This window comes from Penicillium subrubescens, assembly GCF_028828155.1.
Source record: "Penicillium subrubescens strain IBT 31985 chromosome Unknown utg000014l_segment0_segment0, whole genome shotgun sequence".
Lineage (NCBI taxonomy): Eukaryota > Fungi > Ascomycota > Eurotiomycetes > Eurotiales > Aspergillaceae > Penicillium > Penicillium subrubescens.
The window spans coordinates 561460-575529 of record NW_026643164.1 but is presented as its reverse complement, the minus strand read 5'-3'; the positions used below and the strand labels follow the sequence as shown (position 1 = coordinate 575529).

At 51.2% G+C, this 14070-nt stretch overlaps 3 protein-coding genes across 3 annotated transcripts; 1 reads left to right on the top strand and 2 right to left on the bottom strand.

Annotated features, from left to right (window-relative positions):
* Nucleotides 1-540: 540 nt before the first annotated feature.
* On the bottom strand, nucleotides 541-2973 carry pabA (aminodeoxychorismate synthase pabA; the record flags this gene model as incomplete). Its single annotated transcript, XM_057159365.1, has 1 exon — nucleotides 541-2973. One exon carries the CDS (start codon nucleotides 2971-2973, stop codon nucleotides 541-543), a length of 2433 nt encoding a protein of 810 aa, XP_057002101.1.
* Nucleotides 2974-3553: 580 nt separating this feature from the next.
* On the bottom strand, nucleotides 3554-8834 carry N7473_013425 (histidine kinase-like ATPase domain-containing protein; the record flags this gene model as incomplete). Its single annotated transcript, XM_057159364.1, has 2 exons — nucleotides 3554-8636; nucleotides 8707-8834. The coding sequence occupies 2 exons, from the start codon at nucleotides 8832-8834 to the stop codon at nucleotides 3554-3556; spliced, it is 5211 nt and encodes a 1736-aa protein (XP_057002100.1).
* A 606-nt stretch (nucleotides 8835-9440) lies between these two features.
* N7473_013424 (TRAPPII-specific subunit TRS120) lies at nucleotides 9441-13933 on the top strand (the record flags this gene model as incomplete). Its single annotated transcript, XM_057159363.1, has 2 exons — nucleotides 9441-9606; nucleotides 9687-13933. 2 exons carry the CDS (start codon nucleotides 9441-9443, stop codon nucleotides 13931-13933), a joined length of 4413 nt encoding a protein of 1470 aa, XP_057002099.1.
* Nucleotides 13934-14070: the final 137 nt, after the last annotated feature.

Below are 14070 nucleotides of genomic sequence, written 5' to 3'. Positions count from 1 at the left end.
ACAGTAAGTAGTACACTAGACTAAGAACCCCGCTATTAGCTAGGCTAAGCTAAGCTCTTTTCTGGCGGGTAATTCGGTGCTTGGACACTTGGAGCCCCGCTACAGCCTGATCCTAGTGCTACAGGTGTAACAGTACTCAGATATTGTATCTGTGAGGCTGAGATGCCAGTGAACTTGTCCAGTTTGGGAAGGTTAGTCTGGTGGTTGCCTGGAATATGGAGACTCGCGGGGAAGATTTGAGCCGCAATGACTCAACCCCCCTGATAACTACACTTTTGAATGCAAAGAAAGCTTAGTTAGGGTATCTAGAGGGTGATAAGTACTAATCCATCACCTATTAGCAAATTGTTGAAGGTGAGGTCCTTCTAAAAAGTATATGCAATTCATGGAAACAAGTCTAAATAACACAAAACTCCGCCCTGCGCTATATGTTGAATGAAGTCTTCACTCGCAATGTACGGATCCAGATGTTGAAGTAGTCTGTGATCCAGTGAAGATAGAAATCAAAAAGAGAAAAGTGACCAAAACGAGACATGACGCTCAAGCTACCGGTTCCGACGGTGTAAACACGTTGCACACGGTCCGCAACTTGGTCAACATCTCTTGCCACTCGCCCTCAGCGGTACTAAGTGTAGTGACCGCACCGCCTGCGCCAATCCTCCACGTCTGATGGGTTTGTTCACCAGCATCCTCGTCCGACGCCCGAGTAAACGCAGTCCTAATCAGAACAGAGAAACTCCCACCACCACCAAGATCAAGATATCCCATCACACCAGAATAAACACTACGCTTCCGCGCCTCAATATGCCTCAGATGCAAGCACGACCGCTCCTTGGGCGCACCAGTCATAGACCCCGGAGGCAGACAACGTTGAAGCGCCGTGAGACCATGAACCGCCATATTCGACGATTTAAGCTGCGGCATATGCCTTACCGCATACCTGAGTTGTTCAGAGCGAACTTCACCCTTAACGTGCGTAATCATCTGGTACACTCGACCGTGATCCTCGACTTCAAGTAACTTCTCGACGCGGACACCGCCAGACCCACAGATTCCGTATAGATCGTGACGAATCAGATCGGCGATCATCAGGTTCTCGGCCATTTCTTTCGTTGTGCCTAGGATTTCACGCGCTTTTTCCATGGTCATGTCTGGTGTTTTGCGGACGGTGCCTTTCATTGGTTTCATTTCTAGCATGGAGGAACGGTCCCAGTTGAGGAAACATTCCGGACTGCTGCTGACGATTTTTGCGGAGCCGAGGTCTGCGAAGGCGCTGAAAGCTGCGGGGTTGTATTTTCGTAGTTTTTTGTATAGTTTCCAAGGGAAAATGGCTTTGCCTTCTGTGGTTGTGGGAATCGGGAGGGTGATTGATGTTTCAGACGTGAGGCAGAGCTCGTAGGATTCACCGGCATCTAGTTCTGCTTGGCAAGCATGGATTTGCTGTTTGTATGTGTCTTCTTCTGGGAATGTAAACTGGGCGTCTTGGAGGTTGGAGTTTAGGAATTGGGTATCGTCGGATCCATTGTTCTGAACAGTTCCGGCAGACTCCTGTAGTAGCTGCAATGTCTCGTCCAGCCAGCCACATGGCAGGTTATCGGATTCGCAGGTAGACTGTACAGTGATATTTCCAGTGGTATGGTCGATGACAATGCTCCTTTCACACCATAACAAGCTGACATCGGCCGGATTGTTTTCAGAGGTGGGGGATTTGCGAGAAGCGTTCTCGTAAGAAGACGTCGACTCAGTAGACCCCTTGGGATGAGGTAGACAGGCCAGGCCAAGCTCGTAGGAAAAGTATCCCAGGAAACCACCCCAGAAAGGTACCTGAGTACTGCCCGAGTTGACCTTTTTCATTTCCATCAAGTATCGAAGAGCATCCCATACCTGCGTCACGGTCAAAGAATCCTCAACCATCTTGCGACCAGCGCTGAGTTGGTACATGGTCAATTTCTGAGACTCGACGTCGAATTCAAATCGCCATGATCCAGGGCTAGGAACTGAAATGATATTGTATCGACCATTGGACTGGAACAATACTGTCGGAGCTCCGGGCTTGTTGAACAGCTCGCTAATAGATTCTGCAGTCAAATTTCCCTGCTTGAGAGATCGGTACGCCGAAGAGGATGATGTCGACGAGCTCCATTTCAACATCTCATATGCTACCTCAGGGAAGCATTTCGTATCCTCGTGCGGTGTGATGATCGTTTCGGGGAGAACCGCATACCCCCCGCGCCCAACAAGCTTATTGAACGTAAGAGCCTTGCGCCACCAATTCAGCAGCAACGTTTTACAAGCCTCCTTTTCCGACTTGCAAGATTCAGGATGGAACTGAACACCCCAGAACGGTTTTTGGCGATGAGCAACCGCCATTGGAATTTGCGTCACCGAGCCAGACCCTTTCTCCAGAGGAAGCCATGCCAAGAAGTCGAGATCGTCTGACGGCAGACCCCGCGTTCTGCTCACGGCATCCAAATTGGCATACAGCGAGTGATACAATGTAACCTCCACATCGGAAAGCCCTTCAAAGATATCTTTCGAAGTTGTTGAAATATGGCGAACCTGACCATGCAGTGGGTAAGGAAGACGCTCGATCGGCACGCCGTGGTGCAGACACAAACTCTGAAAGCCTAGACAGATGCCGAAGACCGGCAGCAGCTCGGCATCCCGCATATTCCAGATATCTCGCATGATGCCGACGTCTTTGGGTAAATTGGGATTTCCAGGACCGGGGCCTAACACGATCGCTTCATAGTGTGTGAGGAATTCGATCATGCTGCCGTCCGGCCAGTCGGAGTCGATTGTCATAACGGTGACTTGGACGCCCAGCGTCTCCTCGAGCATTGCGACCACATTGTATGAAAATGAATCGTAGGCATCCACATAGAGAATGCTCTTCAAAGAATTGCCGTCCTTGTTTGATGAATTTGATGATGGGCTGGCATCTCCATCCCAATTGCCTAGCAGCGGCGCCATCGTGAAATGTCCGTTTGAGTCACCGGAAAAGCACTGTCAGATGAAACATGCACAATACCCACAGCCCGAGGGGACCGATAGGTCGGTATAAGAGTAGCTAAAATTCCGAGGCAAGTAGTGGTCGTGGAAAGCCCCGGCTATTAAATTTTCGCGGACCTTCACGAATCCGAGTCAGACATGTCCCAATTGAGGTCTCCGGAGAGTGGCGCAAGTGTCAGCGTTTATCAACACCACGAGCCCCTCGTTTGATAAGGTCGAGCGAAGGGAATTAGCGCCACATTTGTATATCGCGGCTATGATGAGAGTGAAAATAGATTGATGCAGCTAACAATGCATTGTGCAGGATTTGGATTTGAGGTTACAAAAGAAAAGAAAAATTAAGGTTGGGTTGCAGGCAAAAAGCGGGTACCGCCGGAAAACGGATGGAGCAACTCGGGTGGCGACGCTGTTGCGATACTACGATAAAGGGAATTGTCTACGGGGAACTTCATAGATCGCTGAGAATCTAAGTAGAGGGTATCTAACATTTCTAGAGATCGCAAAGTACAAGATTATTAACAAATTGTGCAGGTCACACTCGCTACTGCTGCTGCTGTTGCTGCTGCTGATGCTGCGGAAGCGTGGCGAGCTTAGCAGCCACTCTGGGGAAATATTGAGCCACAAAGCCCTCGGTGTAGTAGCTATGCGCAGAGCTATGATCACCCACAAGATTGTGAGCCAATTCGTGACACAGAATCACCCACCAGTAGACAATCGCATCAGTACGGTCGGGGTTCGCGCTCTGGAGGAGGGATTGCTCCTGCAACTGCTGGAAGTAGAAGTAATTGCAGAAGATGCTGCCCGCTCGATTGAAGGCAATGGTCTTGCCACCAGGATCGTAAAAGATACTTAAGCTGTCGGCACGCATTGAGAAGATGGAGCCGCAATCCAAAAGAACCGATGCGAATAGGTTGATACCGGTTCGGTTGTTTGCAAGGAAGGCAGATCGATCGGTGATGGTCCGGACAAACAATACATTGACTCCACTAGGAAGAGTAGCGACAAACTCCAGATCGTGACTGGGTTTCTCATCACAGTAAGATTTGCTCTCCGAGATTTGGTTCGTCTCGGGACGGCTGTACATGTCGGAGGATCCGTGTGGCCGACAAGCCTGGACAGCGGAAAGCAGTTCCTGGTTCAATCGGTGCGGAGAACTAACAGACACTGGCTGTTCTGGACGCTTGTTCTGAGAATCCGAGGCGGAATAAGGTGGTGGCGGAGGCGTGGAAGTCTCAGGAAGCAAAGAGCGTGACTGCTCAGCCGTCGAAGAAGATTGGTTCTTCTCCAAGCCGAATCGCTTTGACAGATTCGCGAATAAGCCGCGAGGGGTCCTCTCAGGTATAGCAGACTGAGTGGGTGCAGCATGTGTTTCATCGACCGAGGTTTTTCCATTGGGTGACTCGGGGAAGACACCAGGCATAGGGGCCTGTGGCTTTGGTTCAGGCCTTTCTTCTTGAGCTCGCTGAGCTTGAGCCTCAGCCCATGCCGCTTCCCTTTCTTTCAAGATCCGCCTCTCCTCTTCCATCTGTTTCTGGCGTTGATCCTCGGCCATCCGGGCTTCATGGGCCTTTTGTCGGAGAATGCGCTCCACGTTGTAACCACGAGCACGCAGCTCCAGAAGATCGGTCTTCAACAGCATCTCCAGGGTCAGGGTGGAGTGCAGCTTTGGCCGCTTGAGAATCAAATGTACAAGCGATTGACTGATCTCGTAAAGATCATATTTGCCCGGGCAAATGCACAATCCCCAGTTGCTAGACAATCGTGCCACGATGGCACTTCGCTTCTGGGTATGAGATGCCCTTCGACCCTTCAATGAACGGGTCAGCGTGATCGAATTAACCACTTGCACCACAAAACTGGTCTCCAACCATCTGGCTCCATGCTGAATCGAGTCGGCAGGTTGGTCGTGCAGGAATAGGCGTGCACGCTCGAGGATCACCTTGTGCAACTTGGCGCCAGAGCTCTGATCAGCGGCTACACCACCGAATCGTGCTTGTTCCTCAACAAGACTGCTCAAGGGAATGGCACCCAAAGCCACATAGAAGTTCTCCAAAGCTTCTTCCTGTGGCGCGGCAAAGATATGCTCTTTGAAAAGATTGAAGCTCTGGAAGTCATCCACCACGACGATATCTTTCGCGGCTGAGAGACTCCATTCCCTGATATCCAAATCTTCCTCGGGGTCTGCATTGTCTTTCTCACTAGCCTTGACTTTGCCATCTTGAGCTGTAGCCTGAGGTGGAATGTCACGACTGGCTAGCAGGAACTTCGCCTTCTTCATATCACTGAAAAGCTCTCGGTCCTTCTTAAGCACGGAGAGATGCTCAGCCAAAGTCCGCAGAAGCATCAAATACTTATCAGAGCTTTGGAATGCAGCAGAAATACGAGCGGGTTCCTTCACCAGCATACGAGCAATCTCGTTCTTGGTAGGCTCTCTCCTCGAGCCCGCGGCCATGAGGAAGAGATTAGCTTCTGGTCCAAAGTCCACAAAATCGAAGATGTTTTTGTAGTCTTCTCCGTCACCAAGATAGCAAAGTCGGGGTGCAACGAGACGAGTTCGAGGACCTTTCTCTGACATCGGGTTTACAGGAACAGGAATGATGGGTGCGTTGCCAACTCGTTCGACATCTTGGGGACTCAAGTCAGAAACTCTGCCTGCCAGGTATTTGAAAATCGTTCGAGCATCCCTTTGAGTGGTAGGAGGCTGGCGAATGAGTGTCTGAAGACAATCCGACATGGGAGGATGAGGCTTGACTCCCAATTTGGAAGCATGTGGATGGAGACGCTTTTGTAGAATGTTGAAGCCAAACAAAGATGCACCCTCGTCGGTGAAACATCTCTTCGGCGTGCTGAGGTTGTCTGAGCCTTCAACTGGGAGAAACGGAACTGTCACTGCACTGATATCAAACGCAGCATATCCATTCGCGTGGTATTCATTGAGGAAGTAAGCCAATGCCTTGCTCTTTCGACTGGCGTCCTTCTCGGAATCACTCATCACCATGAGTCGGATGAGTTCAGACCCAGATGGATAGCTCTTCAGGCCCATCATGGTGAGGAACTTGCCCTCATTGCTTGCGTTGTTATAGATACCCGGCCATTCTATGATAGGTAGGCCCAGTGCACGGAGAGAGTCCTTTGGCTCATACAACTCGGCGATCTTGTAGCGAGTGCCTCGACTCTGAGCATCGTTTTCAGCAGTGCAGATGCTTGTGTTCTTGAGTCTTTGGATATCATTGGCGGGAATGTCTTCGCGCACAGAGGTGAGGTAGCGAATGAGATCGACATGGTTCCATCTCCTAGCTGGAGGTCCTTTTGCGTCCACAGCTTCAGGGGTATTGATTAAGCGATCGAAAATAACACCAAGTTCAACGGTCTTGCGAACTCCAAGAGATACCAAGAATTTCTCTTTGACACCATTCAGTCCGTGCACGACCGGCAGGTCATCAAATAGTCGAACTGACGCAAAATATGTCTGCGTTGGCTGTTTCATGCCGAGTCTAGTGGGAATCACAGTCTGCGGCTGCAGAATCTCGATAACTGCCTGCCTTGAAACAGAGCCGAGGATTTCCCACCCCTTGGACAACACAGGCAAGACCTGTCCAGCAAATGCAGGGCTTGTCAATATGTTTTGCTCCTTTCCAAGAAGATTCTCGTCGCCAGCATTCGTGACAAGCCATCGAATCCAGGGCACAAGGGACAGCTCCCCCCAGCCCAACGCCTCGAGCTCCGATTTACTCAGGGATTTGGTGAACCGGAATGGCATCACTGAGGGAGGCACGGGCAGATCAGCGGGAATGCGATGAGGGTTCAAGAATCCGGCAATATCGGCAAACACGATCAACCGTGTAGGATTGCTGTCTTTGTCTTCATCATTTGCGACCGCAACTCGCAGTAGACTCTTCACGGACATGCTGTCGAGTTGTCCACTTACAGCCTTGCGACTGAGCCATGACAAAAACTCCATAATCTGATTGGGTCGTAATGTGTTTGACTCTAATTCCCGTTTGATATCAGAAACAGTGATTTCTGTCACCAATCCAAAGTCTGTCAACCTTTGCACAAAGTCCTTGGCATTCAGTACAAGCTCCTCCGGCAATGCTGGAATTGAATCCATGAAGCTGAGATCCTTGGGGGCAATGCGAGTTTGATGACTGGGGATGACACCGCATGTAGAAAGTACTTCGATAGAGGCATTTTTGTTGCACATCCAAAATGCGTCCTCGATTGTCTGTCCGAGAACAGAAGATGGCGTAGACTCGCGGAAGACAAACTGGTTGGCAGTGTGGATAGCTTCGGGCAGAACGTCCACAATGTCCTCTTTGCGAATCTTCGAAGCGCGCGTGGAGCCAACTTTGGCAGCAAGTTTGGATTTGATAGTGCTCATTTCAGCAGACCAGGCAATTCGACAGACAATGCCGACTGCCCGAAGCATCTCAAGATTCCACTTGCTGATATAACGAGTGTTGAGGTCAATGCTTTCACGCTCCACGGTAGGAATGACCGATGGCGCCGATACATGAGCGTTGAGGCCAGTGGTTTGTTGAGTGGGGAAACCGATGAATATCCTGCCTGCCTTTGTGGGTAGAATGGAAGCAAGAATCTCTGACTGCGACTCAGATGCGCCCGTTGCGATATTGGCATCGTAAGACGGTGTCAAAATAGCGATAGTTGCTCTCTTTGGAGGCGGCTTCCGTGTAGCCCGTTCAAGCTCTTTGCTGAGAGCAGTGCTGATCGAGGGTTGGATGGACGCAGTGTTGATGTGTAGAAAGACAGTAGCCTTCAGCATTACAGTCATGTTGGCCGTTTCGTCAACTTTTTCCACTTGCTGGGTATTTGCGGGCTTCTCGGGCCCTGTTTGGCCAGTAAACTTGGAGAAGAAGCTGCGGAGGGAGCTCGTGGTATCTCGCAGGTTGTCCAAACGGAACATGCTTGCATTGGGATTCCACTCCACAATTCGCATCCAGGCCGCATCAACTTGTGCAACCTCTTGGGTAATGCTGGTTACCTTCATCAGGCCTTCGGTTGTCTTTGTTTCAACGTCCCTGGGAATTGGAACATTGACGCCTGGTGCTGTCTTCTTTGACAGCTTAATCAAGTTCCAATCATCTATCCACAGCTCGATCTCTTCCAAGGCAACAAATGTCAGACTACTCGACAAGAACTGACACAGCTGCATCAAGGATGGAACTGGAGAAGAATCATTGCGGTAGTCCAACACAAAGGTTGTGTCTCGGGACGGGGTTTCACCCAGGTCCAAACGACGGGTGAACAGTGCGTTGCCTTTCCAATAAAAGGCCATAGCCTGACTACCCGAAGAGACAAATGGTTCTTCACAGTCATCAAATACACTGTAGAAGCCAACACCGAAAGCACCAATCTTTGTTTCATCCGGGTTTCCATCGGCGATACGCTTCAACCGGGCCCAGTCCTTTTCACTAAACGGGAGACCGTTGTTTGAAATCAAGAGCCGACGAAGGGTATGGTTGGATATCGTGTGTTTCAAAAGGTCTGTAGGATCTGTCGAGGATGGAGATGGTACTGTTAAGGAGGGTAGAGTCTCGAATTTGATGGTCACTTTGGTTGCGGAAGCATCGGCGGCGTTCTGGATCATTTCACGCAGGACGGTCCTATCAAAAGAATATTAGCATTTGACAAGCTCACAGATTTTCCATAGCATAGATCTTTTCAGAGACAGACCATTTTCCAGAGTATCGAGCGAGAACTTTCGAGATCAGGCCCCGAGTATCAACCGTCACTGCTTCTTCATCAGCACCGGACCCCAAGGTCCGGGCCTTCAGTGCACTGAAATCCATGTTCAGGGCCATTTTGTATTATATTATCGGGTGTAGTGTCTAGAGTGTAGGTGTCTTGGGTGGCGTTTACAAAGCTCTGCATAAAAAGGAGATGCCTATGCCATCTTTCGGTGTGTAAACAAGCTCGGGAGGGGTCTGAGACAAGCAGGAATCGACCGGTAAATGCGTGCAATGAGTACAATATATGTGTAGATTTCCAAATGCACGAACAGTCCTGGATCAAGTACGAATATGACGAGTAAACTCCGACGCAAATGGAAGAGAACAGGTGAGACCTTTGAACGACACCTCGGCGACTGCGGAGTGGCCTCTTATCGCTCCGGGCTTATCGGTGGCTTAGGTCAGCGGGTAATCTTACATAATCCATGATTGTTTCCATCGCATCGCGAGTTCAGGAGCCATATTGCGGAGTGGATTTCCTTGATCGAGCCCAAGTCGCTCGCTGTTCTCGAGGCGAGTCAAGCCATTGTGGTCGCTTTGCTGTAGCAGACTATTCTGCTCCTGGTTATCCCCTGAGCTGGCGGCGTCTGGAAGCTGGGCCGTTCCGCCTGTTGTGAATGCGGGCCTAATACTCCGTACTGTCAACCGCCTCGACCCCGTTCTCCCTCAGATGACACCATGGGAGTCGATCCTCTATCCCCAATTGCGCCAGTGCGCCTTCGGGCGTTACTGCTTCCAATTGGCAGAATCAAGCGCTCACGTTTCTTGAGCTTCGCTGCTCGACTGCAAGCTGAGAATGTGGTGCGACTAGGGGACATTACTCCGGACTCTCGTCCAAACCGAAGTACGCAATGACTAGCGGAGTGCCAATCGGCCTATACAACTATAACGACTCAGGGGACTAGCTGACCATTTAATTTATAGATATGTTCTCCCCGCTTGCCTTCCCCACCGGAATGATCCTCTACGACCTGTCCTTCTCCGTTCCCCCCACATCACATCTAGAGCTGTTCCCATTCGAGATATACAGGGAACCGCTGGTGATCATTGCTATAGCCGACGGGACAGAGCTGTCCCAAAGCTCTGGAGCCAATGCAAAGCATCCTACACCACAGGAATTGGACCGGTTACGAGAGGAACTAGATGCGGTGAGAGAGAGGAACCCGCGGGCATTGGTAAACCAACTCCTTGTCTTTGACTATGAGGGGCTGGATAATATCACCAATGGTCCGGAGAATGTTCTTTGGGTTCCTCGACCCGAAGCCTCCAAGGCGACTACCATGAAAACTGTCCTGTGTGATATCACCTCCATTTTGCTATCAGAGTTGGATGAATTCGCCAAGACGATTCAAAATATCCCGTCGATAGAGTCGCCTAGAGCTTCATCATGGGGCCCACATCGAAATCCGGAGTTGCGGCCGCGACCTGTGGATAGGATACTGAATCGTATGACTTTGCCTGCGCAGATGCCATCTAACCCTAATGGTGCACCACCGGAGACGCCCCTGAGCTCGAATGGCCCCTCCCCTGCACCGAGTGACCACGAAACACCTACAACATTCGACGAGATCACCCGTTCCATCCACTTATCACGAACAAACTCGGGCGGCAGGAGTCCCTCAATAGCGTCACCCAAAGAGCACAGCCGGGATCGCATGTCTGTGAGTGGCCTCAGTGCCACTGACAGAACCAAAAACCGTATCAAGGGCCGGTCTGGAGTTGTCATCGGCACTCTCTTCCTGCAGGCAGGAAGGTGGCCAGATGCGCTCAAAGAGCTAGTCGAGGCAGCCAACAATGCGCGAGCTGGCAGTGACTATGTCTGGCATGGAAAAGCTCTGGAGAACATTCTTCTGTGCCTCGTGATGCTTGCGTGGGCAGGCATGGATTTCCAAATTCCTCCCGTTCTCTATCCGGTAGCCGACAAGGCTTCCAAGGCTGTTAGAGATGCGATTCAGGCACCATCTGCGGCTGGCAACCGTCTGGTCTCCCTCCAAAACCTTGCCAACCTGTTACCGGATCTTTCCAACACTATCCTAAACCTATACGTTCGGGCTGCCAATATAACGGATGAACCTCTGCCCCAGCTAGTTTTCTCCGAAACTGTGATTCGACTCTCGAGGTTGATGGTATCTGCTCGCATTCGAGACGGCGGACTCGATGACAATGCTTTGAAGCACATTGTGATGAATGAACCTTTAATTCCTTTACATCAACCAGAACTCCCTCGCGGGACAATTGTGCTTCGCAAGTCTGAAATTGCCAATTTCCTCTACCGGGCTCTCCCACTTGCCCCCGAAGCAGATTTGCCTGCCACGGATGCTGTCCCTATCATCGCGGGTGTCATTTCTATCCTCAATGCTCTTGACCTGCCGCGGAAAAAAGCTTTTGTTTTGCGCGAGCTTCTCACTGTCATGGTACCCAGTCTTGTCCAGGCTCGGAAGATCGGTGCTGCAGAGGTTGGTATTCATCCTGCTGCTGGACTGGCCTCTCTCAGTGACACGGCATTCGATGTTAATGCTCTCGATGTTGGTCCTGGCAATATGGAATCAAGTGTTCGTCTTCTTCTGGCTTCAATTGGTGAGATCTACGGTGTTCAACCTTCGGCATCCTATGAGTGGGAGAAGCGACAGAGTAGGATGCCAGCTTCGGGTGGCCCACGAAAGTGTCCCGAGTATGATTCAATTTCCAGCATTGCAGATCGGTCCTTCCGTCATGTCACACTGGATCGATATGGCGATCTGAATCTCAAGATCGACGTTCTCAAAGCGTGTATCAACTGTTGTGAAGCGCTTCCTGACTTTGATGGCGTCCTCCGCTTCACAGTGGAGCTCTTGCAAACGATTCGGGGCGAGCTCATGCTGAATGAAGCTCACAGGGTGCCGCCGTACCTGCCACAGGACGAACAAGTCCGTCTCTTGAACAACATCAAACGTACAGTAGGAGCCGGAAATCGTCTAGGTGCCACCAACATGGCTGCCGAGTACTGGGACGATTTCCTTGTCCGTGATGTTCAGTTGCTTGCATTGCCTGATCCGCGACGGCCTGTCCGCCGGTCCAAGACAGAGCTAGACGCCGTTACGACGGGATCGGAAAAGGCGAAGAAGGATCCCTTCCTGTATAACCCCTTTGCCAAGCCTAGTAGCAAGGCTTTGGAAGTTCTTACAGTGACTGATGAACCTGCCTCTTTCCGAGTGACTCTCCAGAACCCTTATGAGTTTGAGATCGAGATCGAACACTTGCGGCTGGAAAGCGAGGGTGTGAAATTTGAGGCCGTGGCAGAGAATATTGTTCTTCCTCCACTCTGTCTGCAGGATATCATTGTCCTTGGTACTGCCCACGAGGAAGGAAACCTGAACATCTCGGGATGTATTGTCAAAATGCGCCATTGTCGGGAGCGAAGATTCCCAATCTTCAAGACAGTATGGAGGCCCGAGCCTGAGGTCAAGTTCAAGCGCACAGGACTCTCTGCAAAGAAGCCTCTTAATGATCGTCCGTTGTCCTGGAGCTCAACGACATCGAAAGATGGAAAAGTGTTTGCAAAGAAGGGACCTGAAACGGAAACGTGCCAGGTCAAAGTCATTGGCAAGCAGCCATCTTTGCTTATTGAGTCGATGTCGCTCTCGCAATCAGCAATGATGGTTCTCGAAGGCGAGATCAAGTCATTCTCCATCACTCTTCAAAATATATCCTCGTGTCCCGTGGATTTTGTCTTGTTCACCTTCCAAGATTCGACTACTCGCCAGCTTCAATCGGCGTTGAGAAACAAGGATTTACTTGCCGTGGAGATTTACGAGCTGGAGTTGAAGCTGGCCACCCAGCCTGCTTTGAAGTGGCGCCGTGAGGGCCCGCAATCTGATGACTGGAATATCCCACCTGGCGAGAAGGCCACATTCACCGTGGACGTCTTGGGAAAGCCTGGCTTGCAAGATACGACAGTGCAAATCGACTACTCGTACTTGAAGAGTAAGCAGGGAGAGCTGCCAGAGGTGTTCTACACACGGCAGCTGTTCGTCCCATTAACTGTCACGGTCAACGCGAGTGTAGAGGTTGCTCGTTGTGACATCCTGCCCTTCAGCGGAGACTTTGCCTGGAAAAATCATCTCGATGCCCCGTCAGACGCGGCACAGACATCAGAGTGCCCATTGTCTGCCACCGACAAAGATCCCTTTTCTCAAATTCTTTCCCGCCTGGGCAATGGTGCATATGGACCAGATCACTGCATTGTTTTACTCGACCTCCGCAATGCATGGCCCAGCCCGCTATCAGTATGGCTGCGCGTGAACGAGCACTCCATCATCAAAGCTCCCGAGTCCTTCAAGGATGACAGCAAGGGCCAATACTCCGTCGATGGCAATCTCCAACCAGGCCAAGTCTCACGATTCGTCCTCGTTCTCCCCCGCGTCTACCTGGACAACCCATACGCCAGCATCCCCGTCGTCAACACAGGAACCCGTCGCCAATTCGTCGTCAGCGCCAATAAGCTCACCTTCGAGGCAGAAGCAGCCTCCCGCGAGGCATTCTGGTTCCGCGAAGAACTTCTCAAACGAGTCCTAGGAGGTTGGTCCGAGTCCACCACAGGCCGCAAGGGATCCATCGACCTCCGCAACATTCGTCTAAACACCCGCATGGTAGAAGCAATGCGTCTCGAGGACGTAGAAATTTCCTTCTACCTCGCACCCCCCTCTTCCAGCAACACCGAGCCTGAGCCTTCCTCCGTAAAACAAACCGGCCGCTCCCGCTTCCACGCCCAAACAGACGACCTCCTCACTCTCTCCGTCACAGTCCGCAACCGCTCATCCAGACCCATCCACCCCCTCCTCCGTCTCCAGCCCAGCCTCCGCCACCAACCAAATAGCATCGCGCTAGACTTAACCCGCCGTCTCGCCTGGACGGGTATGCTCCAGCAAGCTCTCCCGATTCTGCCAGCTGGGGAATCAACACAAGCCTCCATCGGCGTGACGATCCTCTGCCGCGGCGAATACGAGTTCGGGGCTAGTGTAGAGGAAGCCCGTCTCTTGCGGCAATTTGGTGATGACGGGAAAGATGAAAATGACCATGCTGCGACGCGCTTTATCGAAGATGGGATTAAGGATACTTTTGGTACGGACGTGGTGAGGCGTCGTCGCATCTGGCATGCGAAGGAGACTTGTGTTATTCTTGCTAGGGATTGAGGGTAGTAGGACCGTTTTGTGTGTCATGATGATGTGCTCCTCCTCCTCCTCCTTCCTTTTTATCTTTTCGTGACGGTCATGATATAGAGCTTGTTGTTTTCCCCGATTCTCAATCATGTCTGTGGTGTGGAAAGTCT